The sequence below is a fragment of the Sus scrofa genome, chromosome 18 (genome assembly GCF_000003025.6).
Source record: "Sus scrofa isolate TJ Tabasco breed Duroc chromosome 18, Sscrofa11.1, whole genome shotgun sequence".
Lineage (NCBI taxonomy): Eukaryota > Metazoa > Chordata > Mammalia > Artiodactyla > Suidae > Sus > Sus scrofa.
The window spans coordinates 19,240,985-19,259,318 of NC_010460.4; the positions used below are offsets into that span (position 1 = coordinate 19,240,985).

General features: G+C 45.9%; 1 protein-coding gene across 4 annotated transcripts in view; it reads right to left on the reverse strand.

The window, feature by feature from the left end:
- STRIP2 (striatin interacting protein 2) overlaps positions 1 to 14,687 on the reverse strand; it is a 46,625-nt gene extending 31,938 nt beyond the window's left edge. For 2 of the 4 annotated variants that reach the window (XM_013990816.2, XM_013990815.2), the window contains exons 1-8: positions 14,485 to 14,686; positions 7,934 to 8,003; positions 4,023 to 4,097; positions 3,569 to 3,601; positions 2,891 to 3,025; positions 1,242 to 1,362; positions 442 to 510; positions 146 to 252 (exon numbers count right to left, since the gene is read on the reverse strand). In XM_013990816.2, the coding sequence (XP_013846270.1) occupies positions 146 to 252; positions 442 to 510; positions 1,242 to 1,362; positions 2,891 to 3,025; positions 3,569 to 3,601; positions 4,023 to 4,097; positions 7,934 to 8,003; positions 14,485 to 14,619 (745 nt within the window). In that variant the 5' untranslated portion in view covers positions 14,620 to 14,686. Of the gene's footprint in view, positions 1 to 145; positions 253 to 441; positions 511 to 1,241; positions 1,363 to 2,890; positions 3,026 to 3,568; positions 3,602 to 4,022; positions 4,098 to 7,933; positions 8,004 to 14,484 lie in introns of all 4 variants that reach the window. The other 2 variants (XM_021078826.1, XM_003134694.6) reach the window with 2 other exon arrangements.

The window sequence follows — 18,334 nt, forward strand, 5'->3', positions numbered from 1 at the left end:
CACAGCGGGAATTTTGGGATTTAAATTCTTTAAAAAAAAAAAAAAAAAAAAAAGGAAGAAGAAGAAGAAGAAAAAAAGCTGTGTCTCTCCTAGGCAGATGCTATGCTTCCTCTCCACCACAAGCACCTCACGTGCCACTTCTTACTCAATTCCGTGCGGAAGGTCTCCCGGGCGGTCCTCCACCCGCAGGAGTCTGTCTCGCGCTCCAGGCGGATATTTTCCACCATTAGGTACATGACACTCAGCAGCACCCTAGGGTTACAGAAGAGTCACAACAGGTTCCCAAGGCAGTTCCCAACCTGCCTCGGGGTGGTCTCTGTGGGGGCCCAACCCAGTGGAATTAGCAACTTCTAGTGGTCTGAGTGGGTGTGAAATTTGGGCAAAGGTAACCCTTGCTAACCATGCCCTCCCTGTTCCAGGCCCACGGCCGGCCCCACTCACCGGAGCTCTGTGCTGTCGGCAATGGAGATGGCTGGTTTCCGAAGAGCACTGCTGCAGGCCTGGCTGTTGCTGCCACAGGGACGAGGGAGAAAACGGGAACCCACAAGGCCTCTTTACTCCCTGTGTTCCACATTTATCGTATACACAAACATGAGTACCTGTCATTCCCTGGCTATGCAGCTATAAAGAAAGTGGTCTAAAGTAAAGGAGTCCATGGAATACTTCTGCTACCTCAGTGAACCCTTCCATGTGGTGAAGACCAGCGAGGGCAGGGTCTCTGATATTCAGTCCTCTCACAATCCCTGCCCTGTCTAGTAGTGCTGGATGCAAAATAGATGCTAAGCAACACTTGGTGAAAAATAAACAGATTTCACCCACCTCAAACTCCTAGGTAATAGACATGCGCAAAATGAAGGGTCACTATGGTGGCAGCAGCAGATAAGGCCACCTCCACAGCTACAGCCCACGAGGGAAAGAATTGGGCGCGGTAACAGGAGTTGCTCCTGTCCCTCTTGGGTCATGTTCTTATATGGATGATGCCTTCCTGGATTCCAGAGTTAGGCTGAGGTGAGAAGACGTTTGGATAAAAATGCAATCCAGGATAGGCCCGTGAAGCCCAGAATTGAAGCTGTAAGCAGGGCTGAAGCTCAGGGAAGAGGACAGAATATCCTTTGAGCATGGCTGGATGGAGGGGAACTGTCAGTGAGCTTCCACAGAGGTCTCTATAGGGAGGGAACCAGTATGGGAGATGAGGCACCCTTCAGGGAAGGGGGCTGCCAGCCCTCCCCTCAGGCTCTCACTCTATTTCCATGTGGAGCAGCTCCAGGAAGGTCGAGAAGGTCCCCATCTGATAGAGCAGGAAGCAGTTGTACCTGGACCAGTGTAGCACATCGACCTCTGAATCACATTCCCCAAAAGTGCCTAAAGGACCAGACAGTGCCACAGGGGTTGAGGAGGAGGGGTTATCCCAGTTCTTTCCCCCCTGCCCCATGATCTTAATACTAGGCTGCCAAAGGGAGGACAAGGGCCCCCAGAACTTCCTGGAATGAGGCAGGGGAGAGGAGCAGCAGTCTCCAGGGTTAGGTCCAATGTGGTCATCACAAGCCTGTCTTAAGTTCAGGTTCCCTGAGAAGCAGATCCAGAGATAAGGATTCAAGTGCAAGTAGTTTATTTGGGAGCTGATCCCAGGAGCCATCAGCAGAGAAGTGGGGAAATGAGCTAGGGAAGAGAAGGCAGCCAGGAGCTCCATCCCAAGTGGGGGAAAGCTCTGGAAAACAGTGTAAAACACATGACTCAGAATCATCCCACAAAGAGGGGTGAGGTAGTTGGGCTATTCCTCCATGAACTGCTGGCAGCCATTGATGAGTGCTGCTGGATTGGGGGGCACAGAAAGCCCTCAGGCAAAAAGCTACAGGTGCTGGCAGCTAGAAGTTGGCCAGAGCACCAGACCTGGAAACCTGGTTGGGCACTTCCTTGTTTGCTACAGTCTTCCCTTTACCAGATGTTCACCTTCCTTCCTCTCCATTTATGAGTTTCTTTTACATTTTTTTTCTTTTTTAAGGGCTGCACCCACAGCATATGGAGGTTCCCAGGCTAGGGGTCCAATCGGAGCTATGGTTGCCCGCCTACACCACAGCCATAGCAACATGGGATCCTAGCCACATCTGTGACCTACACCACAGCTCACAATTCCAGATCCTTAACCCACTGAGAGAGGCCAGGAATCAAACCCTCGTCTTCATGGATGCTGGTCGGGTTTTTCAACTGCTGAGCCACTTCGGGAACTCCTCTTTTAGTCTTTTAGCTCCCAGCTAGCTGGTTCTGCCAATAGTCCTCTTATTTATGATCTCAGGGCTTACTACTCCAGCTAGGCTACCTCGTTTCTCTTCCAACATCTGGCTAACAGGTCTCTTCTGGGAAACTTTCCTCAGTTAATCTCACTGAGTTCTGAGCATCTCCAAATTACAGCATCCATTCCTGCTGCTATGCTGGCTTGAATCTTCTAAATGCCAATGAAAAACAATGCAGAGAGTCCATGTGTAAATTTGTGACGCCCACCCTGCCTCCCCTCAGTGTCAGAGCCAGGCCACAGCTGATGAAAGAAGCCTCCACGCTCAGCTGGTAGCAAACTGTCAGCTCTGGCTACACTGACCCTCTTGCTAGTTTCCACACACGATTATAGCCCAGGTCAAGGCAGAAAATGAACACTATAATAAATCCTGGCATGCCTGGAAAGATAAATGCCAATCTGAAAGGATGCAGAACAGTGCCTACCACCATCTCCTCATCTTCCACACAAGCACAAGCTAACTCCTAGCACATGACAAGATCTGTCTTTGAAAGGCAGGGACCTTGTTTTCCCAGCATGGCTTGCCTCATCCTAGTCCTGATAACACCATTTCTCTCCCTAGTCTCCACCCTTCTCAACTTGGCAAAGGTGGCTACTCACCTTGGGCCAGGTAGAGAACAGCCCGGGCCACCTTTAGTCGCCGCTCCCTACTGACCACCTCCAGGCGGTCCAGGAGCCCCATCACATAGGCCTTCTGGGCATCTTCCTCCAACTCCAGCCACTCTTTACCCTGCACTGGGGACAGAAGGCCATACAGATCTAGTATCAGCTGTTGCCTCCCTTCCTGGAAAGGTTCCTGATAGCACATCCACCTTTGACCTTAGCTCCCAACAAATTCTTTTCTTAAAATCCTTCCTTATTTAGCTGAGAACAAATAAGGGGTAAAAAAGGAAAAAACCCAAATGTTCTGGCCCGAACCCACTCTATAGCTTCATCTTCCTCCACAACCCCTCCATCTCCCTAATCTCCAGCCCAGCCTATGCTGTTCTATCTCTCTGCCTTTCCTCAAGGAGTTCCCTCTGTTTCCCTATTTATCCAATTCCTATTCATCATTACAGTTTCAAGACAAAATTACCTCTTTCCTACTAATGCTCTAGCCAGAAGCTCTGTCTCCCAAGATATTTTGTACTTTTTTCCCTCTAACAACACTTCCCATTTGCCCCCTGGCCTCAGCTAGTTTTGTGACCTACACATCTCCCCTAAACTATCTGACTATGATCTCTGTAAATTCATCTTCATCCTTGCCTCCTGCATCTCTGGCACAAAAGAGGTACTCACCATGCATTTTTTGAGTTGAAAATTGAATTGCCGCTGAGTAAGGAAATGGAAGCCTGAGTGGATCGCAGTGAGGGCATATGAAATTATTACTAGATGCTATTTGGAATGGGGCAGAGTTGAAGAGAGGGGTTGAACACTGAGGTTCAAGGACTAGGCTGGGCACAGGGTGATAGGCAGCAGGGCACCAGTCCAGCCCCCAGCCCCCCATCCCTCTGCTCTCTTAGATCCTTGATGTCAGGGAAAGGGACCCAGCTCAGGCTTCTCTTGCTTCCATGCTGTGACCTCTCCACTTGAGATACAGGGAATTTTGTGTTCCGCATGCAAGAAGGGATAAAGTTATATGGTTAATGAGAGGATGAAGAAGGATCACACTTTATTTTAAGCTTTTTCTGGATTAAGCTGGGATATCATGGAGGGGAAGAGCAGAGCTCTATGAATACAGATCTGCAATCACCTTGGGTCTTGAAATCTTCTTCAAAGCACCTCCTGTTAGTGGTGAATTCCGGGTTTTCAGTGTAGCTATACAGTTCTGCGGCAGGAGAGATAGGACAGAGTCACAAACATTTAGCAGATCCTTATAGAAGGGGCCTGGGGGAGAGAAAGAGGCATGAAAGAACTAAAGCTTCCAACACATTCCTGTGTCCAATTCAATCCAGAGCCAGCTTCCTCCTTTTTGGAGCAGTTAAAAATAGGCCTTTGTGTCCCTGGGTGATTAAACCATCAAACCTGTCCTCCTCCTGCCAGCTGGCCGCTCTGGCAGAGAAGGCAGGCTTCGATATTTGGTGAGGGCCAGGAGGAGGGTTGGAATAGAGAGGGCTTAATGTCATCACTCCTGTTTCTGAGGGCTGCAGCCCTTTCTGCTTGTCAGCTCAGACTGGCACTATCCTGTCTCCAGGGAGAAAGGAGGGCAACACAACTCGTGAAATTTAGAGACAAGCTCCTTGCGCCATTCAAGGAGCCAGGGTGAGGGCTGGAGAGCATGTATTAGATGGCTCTTTGGGGCTGGAGCCAGTTCATTTTCTCCCTGATAAGTTTCCTTGAAGGTTATAGAAGTTTAGGTTCCTGCTCACGGCCACACAGGCAGGGGCAGCATCAAACCGTGCAGAAGCAGCTTTGACTGCTGACAGGCTGCCTGTGCCCAGGAAAATCTACCCTCACTGACAGCACTCTCAACACAAAATGTAGAGAGCTTATGAGAAATAAAAATGCCCTTTCTTACGCACACACACTCCGCAGCATTATACCAGTACTGTCATCTTAAGGAGATGGAAAAGTGAAGTCATCAAGTCAATAGGTGAGAGAAAGACTTCCTCAAAACTCTGTTCCTCAGCTAAGACTCTTGCTGGAAATTTAACGGTCACAGATAATTTAAAAAGCAACAGAAATTCACTTACATTCCAGCCAGGTGCCTAACAGTTAAGAAACAGCTTGTCTGAGAGCCCAGGACTTTTTTTTTTTTTTTTTTTTTTTTGGCTTTTTGGCTTTTTGCTATTTCTTTGGGCCGCTCCCGCGGCATATGGAGGTTCCCTGGCTAGGGGTCTAATCGGAGCTGTAGCCACCGGCCTACGCCAGAGCCACAGCAACGCGGGATCCGAGCCGCGTCTGCGACCTACACCACAGCTCACGGCAACGCCGGATCGTTAACCCACTGAGCAAGGGCAGGGACCGAACCCGCAACCTCATGGTTCCTAGTCAGATTCGTTAACCACTGCGCCACGACAGGAACTCCTGTTCTGTTTTAAAAGTGTTTATCCAAGCAGTACCATATTGTATAAATTATTTTTTCTTAGAAGAATTTTTATTATGTCTTTCAATAGTTTCTTTTTCTGGGGAGTTCCTGTCGTGGCTCAGCAGTTAACAAACCCGACTAGGATCCATGAGGACGTGAGTGCAATCCCAGGCCTCGCTCAGTGGGTTAAGGATCCAGCGTTGCCGAGGCTGTGGTGTAGGTTGCAGACGTGGCTCAGATCTGGCGTTGCTGTGACTGTGTGTAGGCCAGCGGCTACAGCTCCAACCCCTAGCCTGGGAACCTCCAAATGCCACAGATGCGGCCATAAAAGACCAAAAAAAAAAGTTTCTTTTTTCTTTTTTGGACATGTCTACAGCATCTGGAAATTTTGGGGCCAGGGATCAAACTTGTGCCACAGCAGCGACCTGAGCCACAGCAGTGACAATGCCAGATCCTTAACCCTCTGAGCCACCAGGTAAGTTCAAACATTGTTTTTTTTCCAGTTTTACATGAAAAACAGTGTGATAAACACATCCACTCACTTAACTGACACTAAATAGCTTTTATTTTTATTGATTCATTTATTTATTTTTTGGCTGCATTGGTGGCATATGGCAGTTCTCAAGTAGGGATGGAATCTGAACCTTAGCTGTGATCTATACCATAGCTGCAGCAACACGGATCCTTAACTCACACCACCAGGCTGGGGTTCAAACCGATGCCACTGCAGAGACAACACCAGGTCCTTAACCTGCTGCCCCATAAGAGGACTCCTAAAAACATCTTTTAGATTTGTGTGTTTATGCAGGTGTTTTTTTTTTTTTTTTTTTTTTTGGCTGCACCTGCGGCATATGGAGGTTTCCAGGCTAGGGGTCAAATCGGAGCTATACGCACTGGCCACACCACAGCCACAGCAACACCAGATCCAAGCCATGTCTGCAACCTATACCACAGCTCAAGGCAACGGTGGATCCTTAACCAACTGAGCAAGGCCAGGGATCGAACCTTCGTCCTCATGGATGCTAGTCAGATTTGTTTCCGCTGAGCCATGATGGGAACTCCTATGCAGTTTTTTGATGCATGTATAAATTATTTTGTCACTGTTTCTTTCCCCCCAACATTACGTTTTTAATATTGATATTGAAGCTATTGATATAGATCAGTTACTTTAATGACTATATAGTAGCTTAATATGTTGATATACACAGTTTACCCATTCCCCCCAGTAATCTATTTCAATTGTTCACATCTTTGTGTTTTCTTGGGCCCAAGCATTTCTTTAAAGTATACATCTAGAGTTGTCGGCTCATAATAGTGTGAATTCAACTGTGCTAGATATGATCAAACTACTTTCTAATTTTACACTTTGTTCCCTCATGCCAAGCACTGTATAAAAAATACTCATTTATTTGTGCCCTCACCAATCCCAGGCTTATAAATTTTGCGTCTGATGATTGTTGAATAATATCTCATCTTTTTTTTTTGGCTACACCTGAGGGATGCCAAAGTTCCTGGGCTAGGGGTCGAACCTGTATCACAGCAGTGACAATGCTGGATCCTTAACCTGCTGAGCCACCAGAGAAATCCAATATTTCATCATTTTAATTTGCTCTTCCCCATTTACTAATGTAATTGAACATCTTTTCATATATTTATTGACTATATGGTTTGCTATTCTGTGAATTCCTATTCATATTCTTTGACCATTTCTCTATTGTAGCTATTGGGTTGTTCATTTCTCTGTGTATTCATATTCTGGATTCTAATCCTTTGTTGGTTATTAAACTTAGTTCTCTATTTCTGTCATTCATCACAGAATTTATTCCCTATGCTTATCCACAAGAACGTCTTTTAAAGTGTTTGTCTCTTTTCTCTGAAAAAGCATGTCTGAAGTGTCAATTCCATGGAACATGGTATTTACCCTTCACACGACTTCCACCCAAAGCTCATTTATTAATACCTGGCATTCATGGCACGTGTAACATGGAGGCCCTTAATGTGAGGAGATGCCATTTAGTCTAAGCTACAAATCCAGACAGAGAGTTGCAGCCCAGCACTGAAAGAAGAGTGGAATCACTTAGCCCCAGCTCAGAAACATCCAAGCAGAGCTCCACTGTGATAGATATAGATGACATGTCCAGCCTTGTTCAGCTGGCCCGTTGTCTATGGAGTTTTTCTCCTGACATTGCTGACATTTCAATAGGGACAGGTATTGGGAGAAGAGGGCAAGATGGAAGAAGAGAAAGGGAGAAGAGATGGACTGGCAAAGAGATGGAGAGGGTGGCAGAAAGAAGGGGGCACACAAAGATATGGGTAAATATGGGAAGAGAAAGAAAGGAGAAGGTGGAGAGAGAGAGGATTTGAGAGTACATCGAAAGAGAAGATGGGTGAGTAGAAAAGAATAAGAGAATGAAAGAATGGAGAATATCATAGCCAAGGGAACAATAGCCACGGAGAGAAATGTGAAAGCACAGAGAGAGATTTACCAGTGGAAGGTGGAGAGAAGAGGGAATGTGCAGAAGGGTCTCTGTTCTACAGCCATTTACTGAGAACAGACGAGCTGCCAGGGGAGATGACAGGCACCTTCCCTCTCCTCCTGGCCATCCTTCCACTCCACAGACCCATCTCTCTCATACCTGACAACTCTGCTGCATGCCCATCTGCATCTCCATATTCAAATTCCAGGGTGGGGCAGTCCACAGAGCCCTGTAATGAAGAAATCATTGTGGTAACTTGGGAAAAGGGTTGACAAAAGGAGACTATACCCTCATTTCATCGTCTTCCTCTCTTGAAGGCCAAAGTTAGATCAAGGAGACAACTAGGAGAGTCCCACCTGGGCCTTTCATCCAAGAAGTACTCTCCTCCAAGCCAAAATTAGAGGCTCAGTGTAGAGCTGGCCTGAAGAGTCCTACACAGAATCAGAAACTCTGGGTAAAGGGTCAGAATCATGAACAGATATGAAAGCTACAATCTGTGCCCATAGCTGATCTACATAAACCCATACCAGAAGAACATTTATCTGACCTCCAGAAAAACAAGATGACAAACTGGATTCTGCCTTGAGCTCTGTCACGAACCCATTATATGATTTTGTATGATCTCATTCTGTGGATCATAGTTCCCATATATAAAAAGAGGTCCTTCAGCTCCAATATTCCACAACTTTAGGACTGTCAAATAAAGTAGCATTTCAACTTCAAGTTGTATTAAATGCTAGATTCCTATAATGTTGTATGTATAAATTTATAATCCATTTAATTTTTATTTATTTATTTATTATTTTTTTATTTGTTTTGCTTTTCAGGGCCGAACCCATGGCACATGGAGGTTCTCAGGCTAGGGGTCTAATTGGAGCTACAGCTGCCAGCCTAAGCCACAGCCACAGCAACACTAGATCCGAGCTGCATCTGAGACCGATACCACAGATCGTGGTAATGCTGGATCCTCAATCCACTGAGAGAGGCCAGGGATTGAACCTGCAACCTCTTGGTTCCTAGTCGTGTTCATTTTCACTGCGCCACAACGGGAACTCCTATAATCCATTTTAAAAGGTTTTTTTGTTTGTTTGTTTGTTTGTCTTTTTGCCTTTTCTAGGGCCACTCCCTCGCATATGGAGGTTCCCAGGCTAGGGGTCTAATCGAAGCTGTAGCCGCCGGCCTACGCCACAGCCATAGCAACACAGGATCCGAGCCGCGTCTGCAACCCACACTGCAGCTTACGGCAACACCGGATCATCGACTCACTGAGCAAGGCCAGGGATTGAACCTGCAACCTCATGGTTCCTAGTCTGATTCGTTAACCACTGCGCCACGATGGGAACTCCAAAAGGTTTTTTTCTTAAATATCTGAAATAGATATTCTCTCTTTTTCTTTTTTACCACATCCTCAGCATGTAGAAGTTCCAGGCCAGGAATTGACCCTGCACCACAGCAGTGACCAGAGCCACAGCAGTAAAAACACAAGGACCTTAAAAACACTAGGCCATCAGAGAAGTCCTTAAAAGTATTTTTAATATAATCCTACCACCAACCTCTGTAAATATTGTGGGGTATTTCCTACCAGTATGTAATAATACATATGAATTAAAAAATTTTTGAATCTCGGAGTTTCTGTTGTGGCGCAGTGGAAACGAATCCACTAGGAATCATGAGGGTGTGGGTTCAATCCCTGGCCTCGCTCATGGGTTAAGGATCCAGTGTTGCTATGAACTGTGGTGTAGCTCGAAGTTGTGGCTCAGATCCTGCATTGCTGTGGCTGTGGCGTAGGTTGGCAGCTGTAGCTCCAATTTGACCCCTAACCTGGGAACCTCCATATGCCGTGAGTGTGGCCCTAAAAAGCAAAAAAAAAAAAAAAAAAAAAAATTTTTTTTTGAATCTCAACTTTTGTCACATGTTCTGACACATATCTTGAACAAATTACTTAACCTCTTTGCACCTCAGTGTATTATAAAAATTATATTTGGTCCTTGCCTCCTTACCTCCCTTTCTGGCATAGAGCTCCTAAAACTTTTGGAATTTCCTGAGCCATAGGAACGTCTGTTGTTCACAAGGAGCTCCTGTCAAACAAATCTGAGTTTATTTATGCTAACGAGGTTACTCACAGTGAGAGTTTCAAAGGAGGGCTTCCAGGGAAGGGAGGAGGCTAGATACTGAGTTCAATCAAGTGGCCAATGGTTTAACCAACCATGCCCACCAGGTCATGAAACTACAAATAAAAATCCTAAAGCATTTGGGCACATCAATGTACTAGAAGGGTAATGCCCCAGAGAGGGCATGGAAATTCTGCACCACCCCACTGCAATTCCTTGTCTTATGCCTCTCTTCATTGGCAGTTCCTGAGTTGTATCCTCTACAAATAAAATCATAATAAGCATAGCACTTTTTTGAGTTGAGTTGCTCTAGCAACTTATTGAACCTGAGGGGGATAGTCATGGTAACCCTTGAATCTGTAGTTGGCCAGGCAGGTAGCCTGGGGACCCCAGATGGCTGGCATCTAAAGTGGGGGCAGTCTTATAGGACTGAGCCCTTCGCTTGTGGGGTCTATGCTAACTACAGGTAGTGTCAGAACTGAACTGGTATCAGGGAGTTGTTGGAAAATGACATACTTATGTTTCTCATCTGTAAAATGAGGACAATTAATAGGGTCATTGTAAGGACTAAACGAATTAATATAGGAAAAGCACTTAGGAGTTCCCATGTGGCACAGCGGGTTAAGGATCCTCACTGTCACTGCTACAGCACAGATTTGATCCTTGGCCCAGGAACTTCTGCGTACTGTGGGTATGCCCCCAAAAAACCCAAAAAGCCCCAGAAAAAACAAAGGAAAAGCACCATTGTAGGTGGTTATTCAGAATTTTACTTACTTATAATTTTAATATTATATTACGAAAGCATTTCTCATATTACTATGACTCACTTTAAATAGCTAAGTGGACAGCTGGATACCTGTTGGTTTACTTAACCAATTCTCTATTGTTGGATATTTATTTTTAATTTTTTTTTACTATATACATGAAGCAGTAATACACTTACAAGGTTTTTTTTTTTTTTTTCACAATTAGGATCTTTCTTAAGAACAGATTCTTATGAAGGGAATTAATGCATCACACCTTATGACTATTTGTATGGCTCTTTGTACATGACAAATTGTTCCCCAAACCCACAGTGCCAGCAAAGTGAATCATGTTTAAATCCACTATAGCAAAGAGTTCCAAACTTCTGGATTACAGAGACCAGCAAGAAAAAAAAGGAGTAGCATTGGGAATGACATGAGGTTGTTGACATTTTATTCTGCTAAATAGAGACTTTAAAAACCTTTTTAAAAATATGAGAGTTCTCGCTGTGGCAAAATGGGTTCGATGGTGTCTCCGCAGTCGCAGCGACATGAATATGATCCTTGGCCCAGCATAGTGGGTTAAGGGTTAAGGTGGTGCTGCAGTTATGGCATAGATAACAACTCCAGCTCAGATTCAGTCCCTGCCCTGGGAACTCCATATGCTGAGCAGGGCAGCCAAAAAAGAAAACAAAAACAAAATGTATTATATTAGAAAAAAGTTTAATATCCTCCAAATGGAAAGGATATAATATTAGAATAAAAGATAAAATTAAAATCAGTGTTTTTCAGAACTTTTGAACCATAAGTCAAAATATAAGTCAATGTTACATCATGTCCCAACACACACAGAAAACTGCAACAATGGGAGTTCTCTGGTGAGATGTGGTTAGAACTCAGTGCTTTCACCACCACAGCTCAGGTTCAATCCCTGGTCTGGGATCTGAGATCCTGCATCAAGCTGCTGCCATGGCCAAAAAAAAGAAACAGCAACAACTCAACAAAACAAAACAAAACAAAAAAACTGGAACAAAAGTTTAACAAAATAATATTTACCATTACTGTATGTGACACACTAGTATTTATTATTCTAAAAAATGTTGGTCTCAGAGTTCCCATTGTGGCTCAGTGGAAACAAACCCAACTAGGATCCATGAGGATGCAGGTTTGATCCTTAGCCTTTCTCAGAGGGTTAAGGATCCCGTGTGGCCAAGAGCTGTGGTGTAGGTCGCAGACACAGTTCAGATCTGGCGTTGCTGTGCCTGTGGTGTAAACTGGCAGCTGCAGCTCTGATTTGACCTCTAGCCTGAGAACTTCCATATGGTCCAAGTGCGGCCCTAAAAAAAGTAAAAAATAAAAAATTTAAAATGTTGGTCTCAATTCACTGGTTATCCTCTACAGTTTGAAAAACCTCATTTTAAATTATATACACCCTTTAAATTTAATGTATAGAACTACATTTTATGAAAAAACTTGCCTTAATGCCCTGAATTTTCCTCATTTTGCCACAAATCAGTTTTGTCGAGGACTTTGGGAACCAAGAGACCTGAGGTGAAACCCTTTGATTAGGTTAAGAATCTTTTAATTAAGCAAACAATTATTCTCTAGCTTCCTCTAAAGTAAAGATGTCCATACAGTAGGTTGCTGGGAGAGAGTAGGTCAACAGTGTTCCTATAAACACGGTGATGTACAAGGAGGCTCTCTTGACTTGTAATTGCCAACAGTAATTCTCTTGCAGTAATTCTTTAGACGCCCCAGAGGGGAAAGAAAATCATCTCCCTCAGGATTGTCTTCCATAGGAATGCAAAAGGGAGGAGGGAAGGAAAAGCGAATCGTCCTCTATCTGAGAGGGTCGAGCCAAGAGTCTGGCACCTGGGTGTTGTGGAGATAGGGGATGTACTGACAGCTAAGAGCAGCTCTTCTGCTGCAGTGGAAGGTGGAAAGCTAGTGTTTCCAGCCAGCCTTTGGGCAGGCAATGAGCTCAGATGGAGAGCACTGCAGTTGTCCCTTTCCAAGCATGCAAAGTGCAGCTGCAGACAGCCAGGAAGTAAACTGCGGTGCAGGTGGAAAGCTCTGAGTCCTGGCTACTGAACTCGATGGCAAGAGTAAAGTACTCTCAGAGCCTTTCCCAAAGGAAGACTTGATAGGTAGGAAAAAGGCCCCTTGGTTCAAGAGGAGTTCGAATCCCTCTCCCCCAATAGAACATATCATTCCAAAATTATTTCATTCACTCCCACATTGTCTCTCCAACCCCACTAGATGTTAGTGCCATGGGGCAAAGACCTTTTCTGGTTTACTGCTGTATCCCTAGCACCTAAAACAGTGCTGGGCCTATAGAAAGGACTCGATAATTGTTGAATTAATAAAAGACTCACTCCCCCCTCAAAAAAGAAATAATTTGAGCAAGATCAATGTCTCTTTGGGGAAGGAGGCACAGGGTATCCTAAAAAGCCAGATTGGAAGTAAAGCATGGGGAGGTGATGTGATCTAGCATGACAAGAGGGCTGAGCTCTACCTCTGAAAGGTGGTATGACTTTGGGCCAGTCTTTTCGCATCCTTCATTTCTCTCTCTCTCTCTCTTTTTTTTTTTTTTTTTTTTTTTTAATGGGATGATTTCTACTTGTCTGTATCAAAATGGAGAGCATACATGAAATCCCTTTGGAACTGAAATACCTTTCAAATGGTAAACCACAGACTGGGATGCCTAAGACCTGGCTTCTAGTCCCAGCTCTGTCCCTTGATGATGAAACTACAGAACCAAGAGCTACTATGTACTAACCAACTACATACACTGTGCCCGCACTGACTAAAATATTTCACATTTAATTATCTCTTTTTGAGTTTATCATAACTTTCTGAGGTAGATAACGTTAACCTCATTGCAGAGATGAAGAAACTGGAGCACAGAGAGGTTTGTAACTTGGCCAAAAGTCACACAGACAATAAATGACAGGGCTGGGATTCAAAACCTCAAAACCTGGTCTGACTGAACCCAAAGCCTGATAATCCTGGCCACTATGCCAGATGTATGATCTTCGACAAGTTACTTCTGTCTCTCACTTCTGGAAAAGAAAGGGCTAACCCAGATGATGTCTACAGATCTTTTTGTGGTCTATTCTCCTGATCCCATGCTCAGATCTAATTCTACTCTTGCCTAGTTGATGGAAACTGGCTGGATGAGGGGGTGGAGGGAGTGATGCTAAATCCTCCTAATTAGGATTTCTTTTAAGAAGAGGGACTATTCACATTCTTATCTGTGGGTTTGTATCCTGGCTGGTCCTCCACTCGCTCCAGCACTCCCCACCTGACTCGTGTATCCTGAACCCCTATGGGGAGGGGTCCTGAAGTTGGTGAAAAGCCAGTCCAAGGTGGGGGGTGGAGGGAAGGGGAAGGATCAGCTCGGGGAACCTAGGGGTGGGAGGGCGGCTGCCCGCACGCTGGTCCCTCTTCACTGCTGCGGAGAGCTCGGGCCTCGCACCGCTCCGGCCAGTCACTTCACCTTTCCGCGCCCGTTCCCTCCTCCGAAAATCGCGATACGAATTGCCGCTTCAGGGGGCTGCAGCGATTAAGTAGGTAAATATTTGAAAGTATCTGGGACGCTGGAGATCGCGCTATGTCTTCGGGCCCCCAGAGGGGAGGCCAGAGGGCTAGAAAGCCCCAGACCCGCGTAGGAGGCGGGCGGAGAGGGGTCAGGACTGCAGAGACCGGAGTCCAGGCGGCGGAGGACTCGGCAGGGGCCCCCTGGGAGGGGCAGCGGGGGGGCGCGCAGGGGAGGAGGCCGGGGCCGAAGCACCTCAGCCGCCGCTTCCCGCACCGGCAGTCTCCCGGCCCCAACCGAAGCTCTCCGGGCTCTCACCTCTGACTCCCGCCGCTGGCTTCTGAACGCCTCCCGGCCCTTAGGCGCCACCGGCTTCCCTTTGCCGCTGCCGTTGCCAACGCCGTTGCCGTTGGCCGGCGGGCTCCCGGCCCCGGGCGCCGCAGGGTCCTCCATGCAGCTCTTGTCAGCGGCTCCCCTCAGCCGCTGGCCGCTCTCTGCCCGGGGCGACCCCGCAGCCGCCGCGCGCCGGGAGCCAGGTCCCGCCCCCTCCACAGCTATTGGTTGAGGCCCCTCTTCGCAGCCCCGCCCCTCAGTTTGATTGGCTGTTACACCGCTCCGTGCGCGACTTGGAGGAGGTGGGGGCTCATTCAAGGGATTTGTTCCCCCCCTTTTTGCCCAGTCCTGCAGCATTGCTGGTGTGGGAGTTTGACACTCCTGGGTCGGCTCTCGGCTCCACCTCCACCTTCCGGGCCTTGAGCCTTAGCTGGTTAACTCCGTTCTCACTCGGTGTTCCTCAGCACTCACCCGCTCCTAAATAGCGACCTTTTCGAGGAGCTCTAGTCTCCGCCTCCAGCTTCACTGCAGTCTCGGTTTCCCCAGCCGCAGACCTCTGCCCCGAAATCCCGGCTCCGGAATACGTCCCAAATCCCGCTTCAATCGAAGGGAAGGGATGGCACCTCCGGGTGGCCAAACACTGCAAGAAACTAGGGACTCTCCCTCTTAGGAAGCTGAGATATCTGAGGAGAACTCATCCCACTCTCCAGTTAGAAGAGAGGGCATGGCTGGAAGACTTGGAGTTGAGGGATGCAGTGGGACGTTTTTTTTTTCACTGAAATTGCTGGTTCCCATCTGGGCTACTCCTGGCCAAACTGCTTTCTCTGCTCTGAACGAGGATACCTTTCTCATGGAGTGAGCTAGGGAGTAAATGTTGATTGGAGAGCAAGCCCCCCCGCCCCTTTCTCCTCAGTCCTTTCCTTCATTCTAAGATCCCTGCTAGGGGCTCAGTATTTCCTGTGGCAAATGAGGCTGTGTGGTTTGCCAACTCTGATATTTACATGAAAAGCAGTTTACAGGAATTCCCTGGTGGCCTAGCGGTTAAAGATCCAACATTGACACTCTTGTGGCCAGGTCCGATCCCTGGCGGGGGAACTTCCACATGCCGCTGGCACAGCCAAAAAAAAAAAAAAAAAGCAACTTATAGTAAACATGGTAAATATGTAGGCAGTCTGTGATCGTAATAAAAGCTCCAAACAAGCAGCCAGATGGGAATGGGTGGAATTGGGGAGACTGTTGAACTGCCACACTGTGCACTGGACACTTTCCAGATATATCATATCTGATAGGTTGTCTTCACTGATCCAATATTACTGATAAGGAAACCAGGACTCTCAGAGATTAATTACTCCTCGCAGTTCCCAAGGATACTATCTGGTGTCAGTGTATTTTTTAGTGGAGGAAACTCTGCTCTGAGTTAACTTCTATTCTTCCCTAAAGATTCTATTTAGTCCATTTAGTCATCATCTCCTCCTCCAGAAAGACTTTCTTTCTTTCTTTTTTCTTTTTAAGGCGGCACCAGGCTAGGTGTCGAATTGGAACTGCAGCTGCCAGCCTACGCCACAGGCACAGAATGCCTGATCCTTAACCCACTGAACTGAACAAGGCCAGGGATCAAAACTGCATCCTCATGTATACTAGCTGTGTTCATTTCTACTGGACCACATCGGAAACTCCCCAGAAAGCTTTTCTTTTGTCCCACCTCAACCCACTCAGGCTGTGCTGGTGTCAGCCAAGTCTGCCTGGATCCACAATCTTTATATTTTCTGCTACATCCTGAAAGTAAAGGGCCCCCAAAGCCCTTCTTGTATTATATCTCTCCCTCACACTTTCCTCTCTAATTTAGAGGTGACAGATCAATGCAGAGGGGAGCACTCCTTAGAGGTTTCTGAGTTTCCTTCTCTGCCTGGTCTCTAACATCTTATTTTACCCACCCACATTTTCCCATTCCTCTCTCATTCCAACCACCCACCTACCTGGATATAAACTCTTTGAGAGTAGCTTTTATTCATTTGTGTATTCCTCATTTATGTGTGTTTAACACAGGATTTCTTCTATATTACTGACTGAAAAATGTCTTGTTGTAGGGGGTTGTCCTGTACACTGTAGGATGTTTATCAGCATCCCTGGTCTTCCTTCACTAGATGCCAGCAGTACCCTCCCCCTAAATGTGATACCAAAAATGTCTCCAGATATTGCAAAAATGTCCCCTGGGGGAAAAAAATCTTCTGTGGTGGAGACCCACTGGCTTAAACAGAATTGAATTGATATGAATTTCCAAGAAAGTCCCTGGCTCAAGGCCTAAACCATTTGATTTTGGAATTTTTTTCAGGGTATAATTTTGTTAAACTCTTAAAGATTCATACTCTGCTTTAAAATTCACAACCCACGCCTAGCTCATCACTGCTTCAGTGTGGTAAACCTGTCACAGCACAGCCCATTGGGACTTCTTAATAAAAGAATTAATTTTTTTATCTTCCCTCTTCCTTAAGCTCCTTACTTCTGCTCCTTAAGCAGTCAGAGCTCTAGGATTGACAAGCCCAGAACTCCATACTCTCTTTTGTGAACCTAGTCAATCAGCAGAATCCCCAACAGTGGTGGCAGACAGGAATGGCCACCTTTGAAGCTTTGTTCCTTTTCTGACCTATCCTAGGTTTGAGGATAGCTCTCAGGCCCCCTCTGGCCTCCGTGCAAAGCCATCTTCTAAGCCTAGAGCTCCATCTGGCTTCCCTTTGGAGAAGGGGTTTTTTTAAAAATGGTGCTATGGACATTGGAAAGAATTAACATGAGCCACCTCAACCCACTATCTTTTCCACACTGCAGTGAAATGGGAGACAGTAAAGATCTGACAGCTGTCTGATCATGATAGGCCCAGACTTTTAGAGCTTATCCTAAGGAGGAAGATATCTAGAAACAACTACTGGAAGAATTAATGGAAGACTTTGAAACTGTAGGCAATGGAGTTGGCACACACTCAATTTCTTCTATCTTATTTGTCAACAAAGAAGTGACAGCATAAATACTACTGACCACAGAGGTACCCATAAATATACCTTGGAGCCAATTAGGGGCTGGTCTCCTTCTTGTAGAGATGGCTCCAGTGCTGAGTTATTTTTAAACCCCACTCACTACCACTTTCCCTTGTCTTCCAGCTCAGGTATTCTGAGGCTGCTGGCACAGGGCTGGAGGTATAAATAGGTATAGTTACAATAACCAAACATACCCCTTTCCCCATATAAGCATTCCACTTTAATCCACAGAGGTCAGATATGTGATTAAATAGCTAACACCTAGCATTGAAAAACCTTAAAAGTAAGATTGCAGGAAGTCTTAAAATATCTAGTTTTTGAGGATATCGGGCAACCAGGATAAAATAGCAGAAAAAGGATAGAATATTCTTTTTTTGCTCCATCATCAGCACATGTGGATGTAATGAGGCAATGCAAGTTGTAGGGTTCTAGACTGAGACACGGAATTGATATTTATGCAGTACCTAGTGTTTTCTGGATCTTTAAGCAATATTTTAAAAATTAAATCAGGTCGGAGTTCCCTGGTGGCTCAGTGCATTAAGGATTTGGTATTTTCAGTGCAGTGGCTTGAGTCACTGCTCTGGTATGGGATTGATCCCTAGCCTGTGAACTTTGCATGCCACCGGTGTAGCCAAAATCAATCAATCAAGCAATCAGGTCATTAAATCCTTTCTCTAGGAGATAAGCATTATCCATTTCACAGGTAAGAAAACGGAGGCTCTAAGTGGTTATAAAATTTGGCTCAAGTTGTAAATGGTAGAGCTGGTCAGGTCAGCCTGACTCTAAGCTTTTTCCACAATATCACA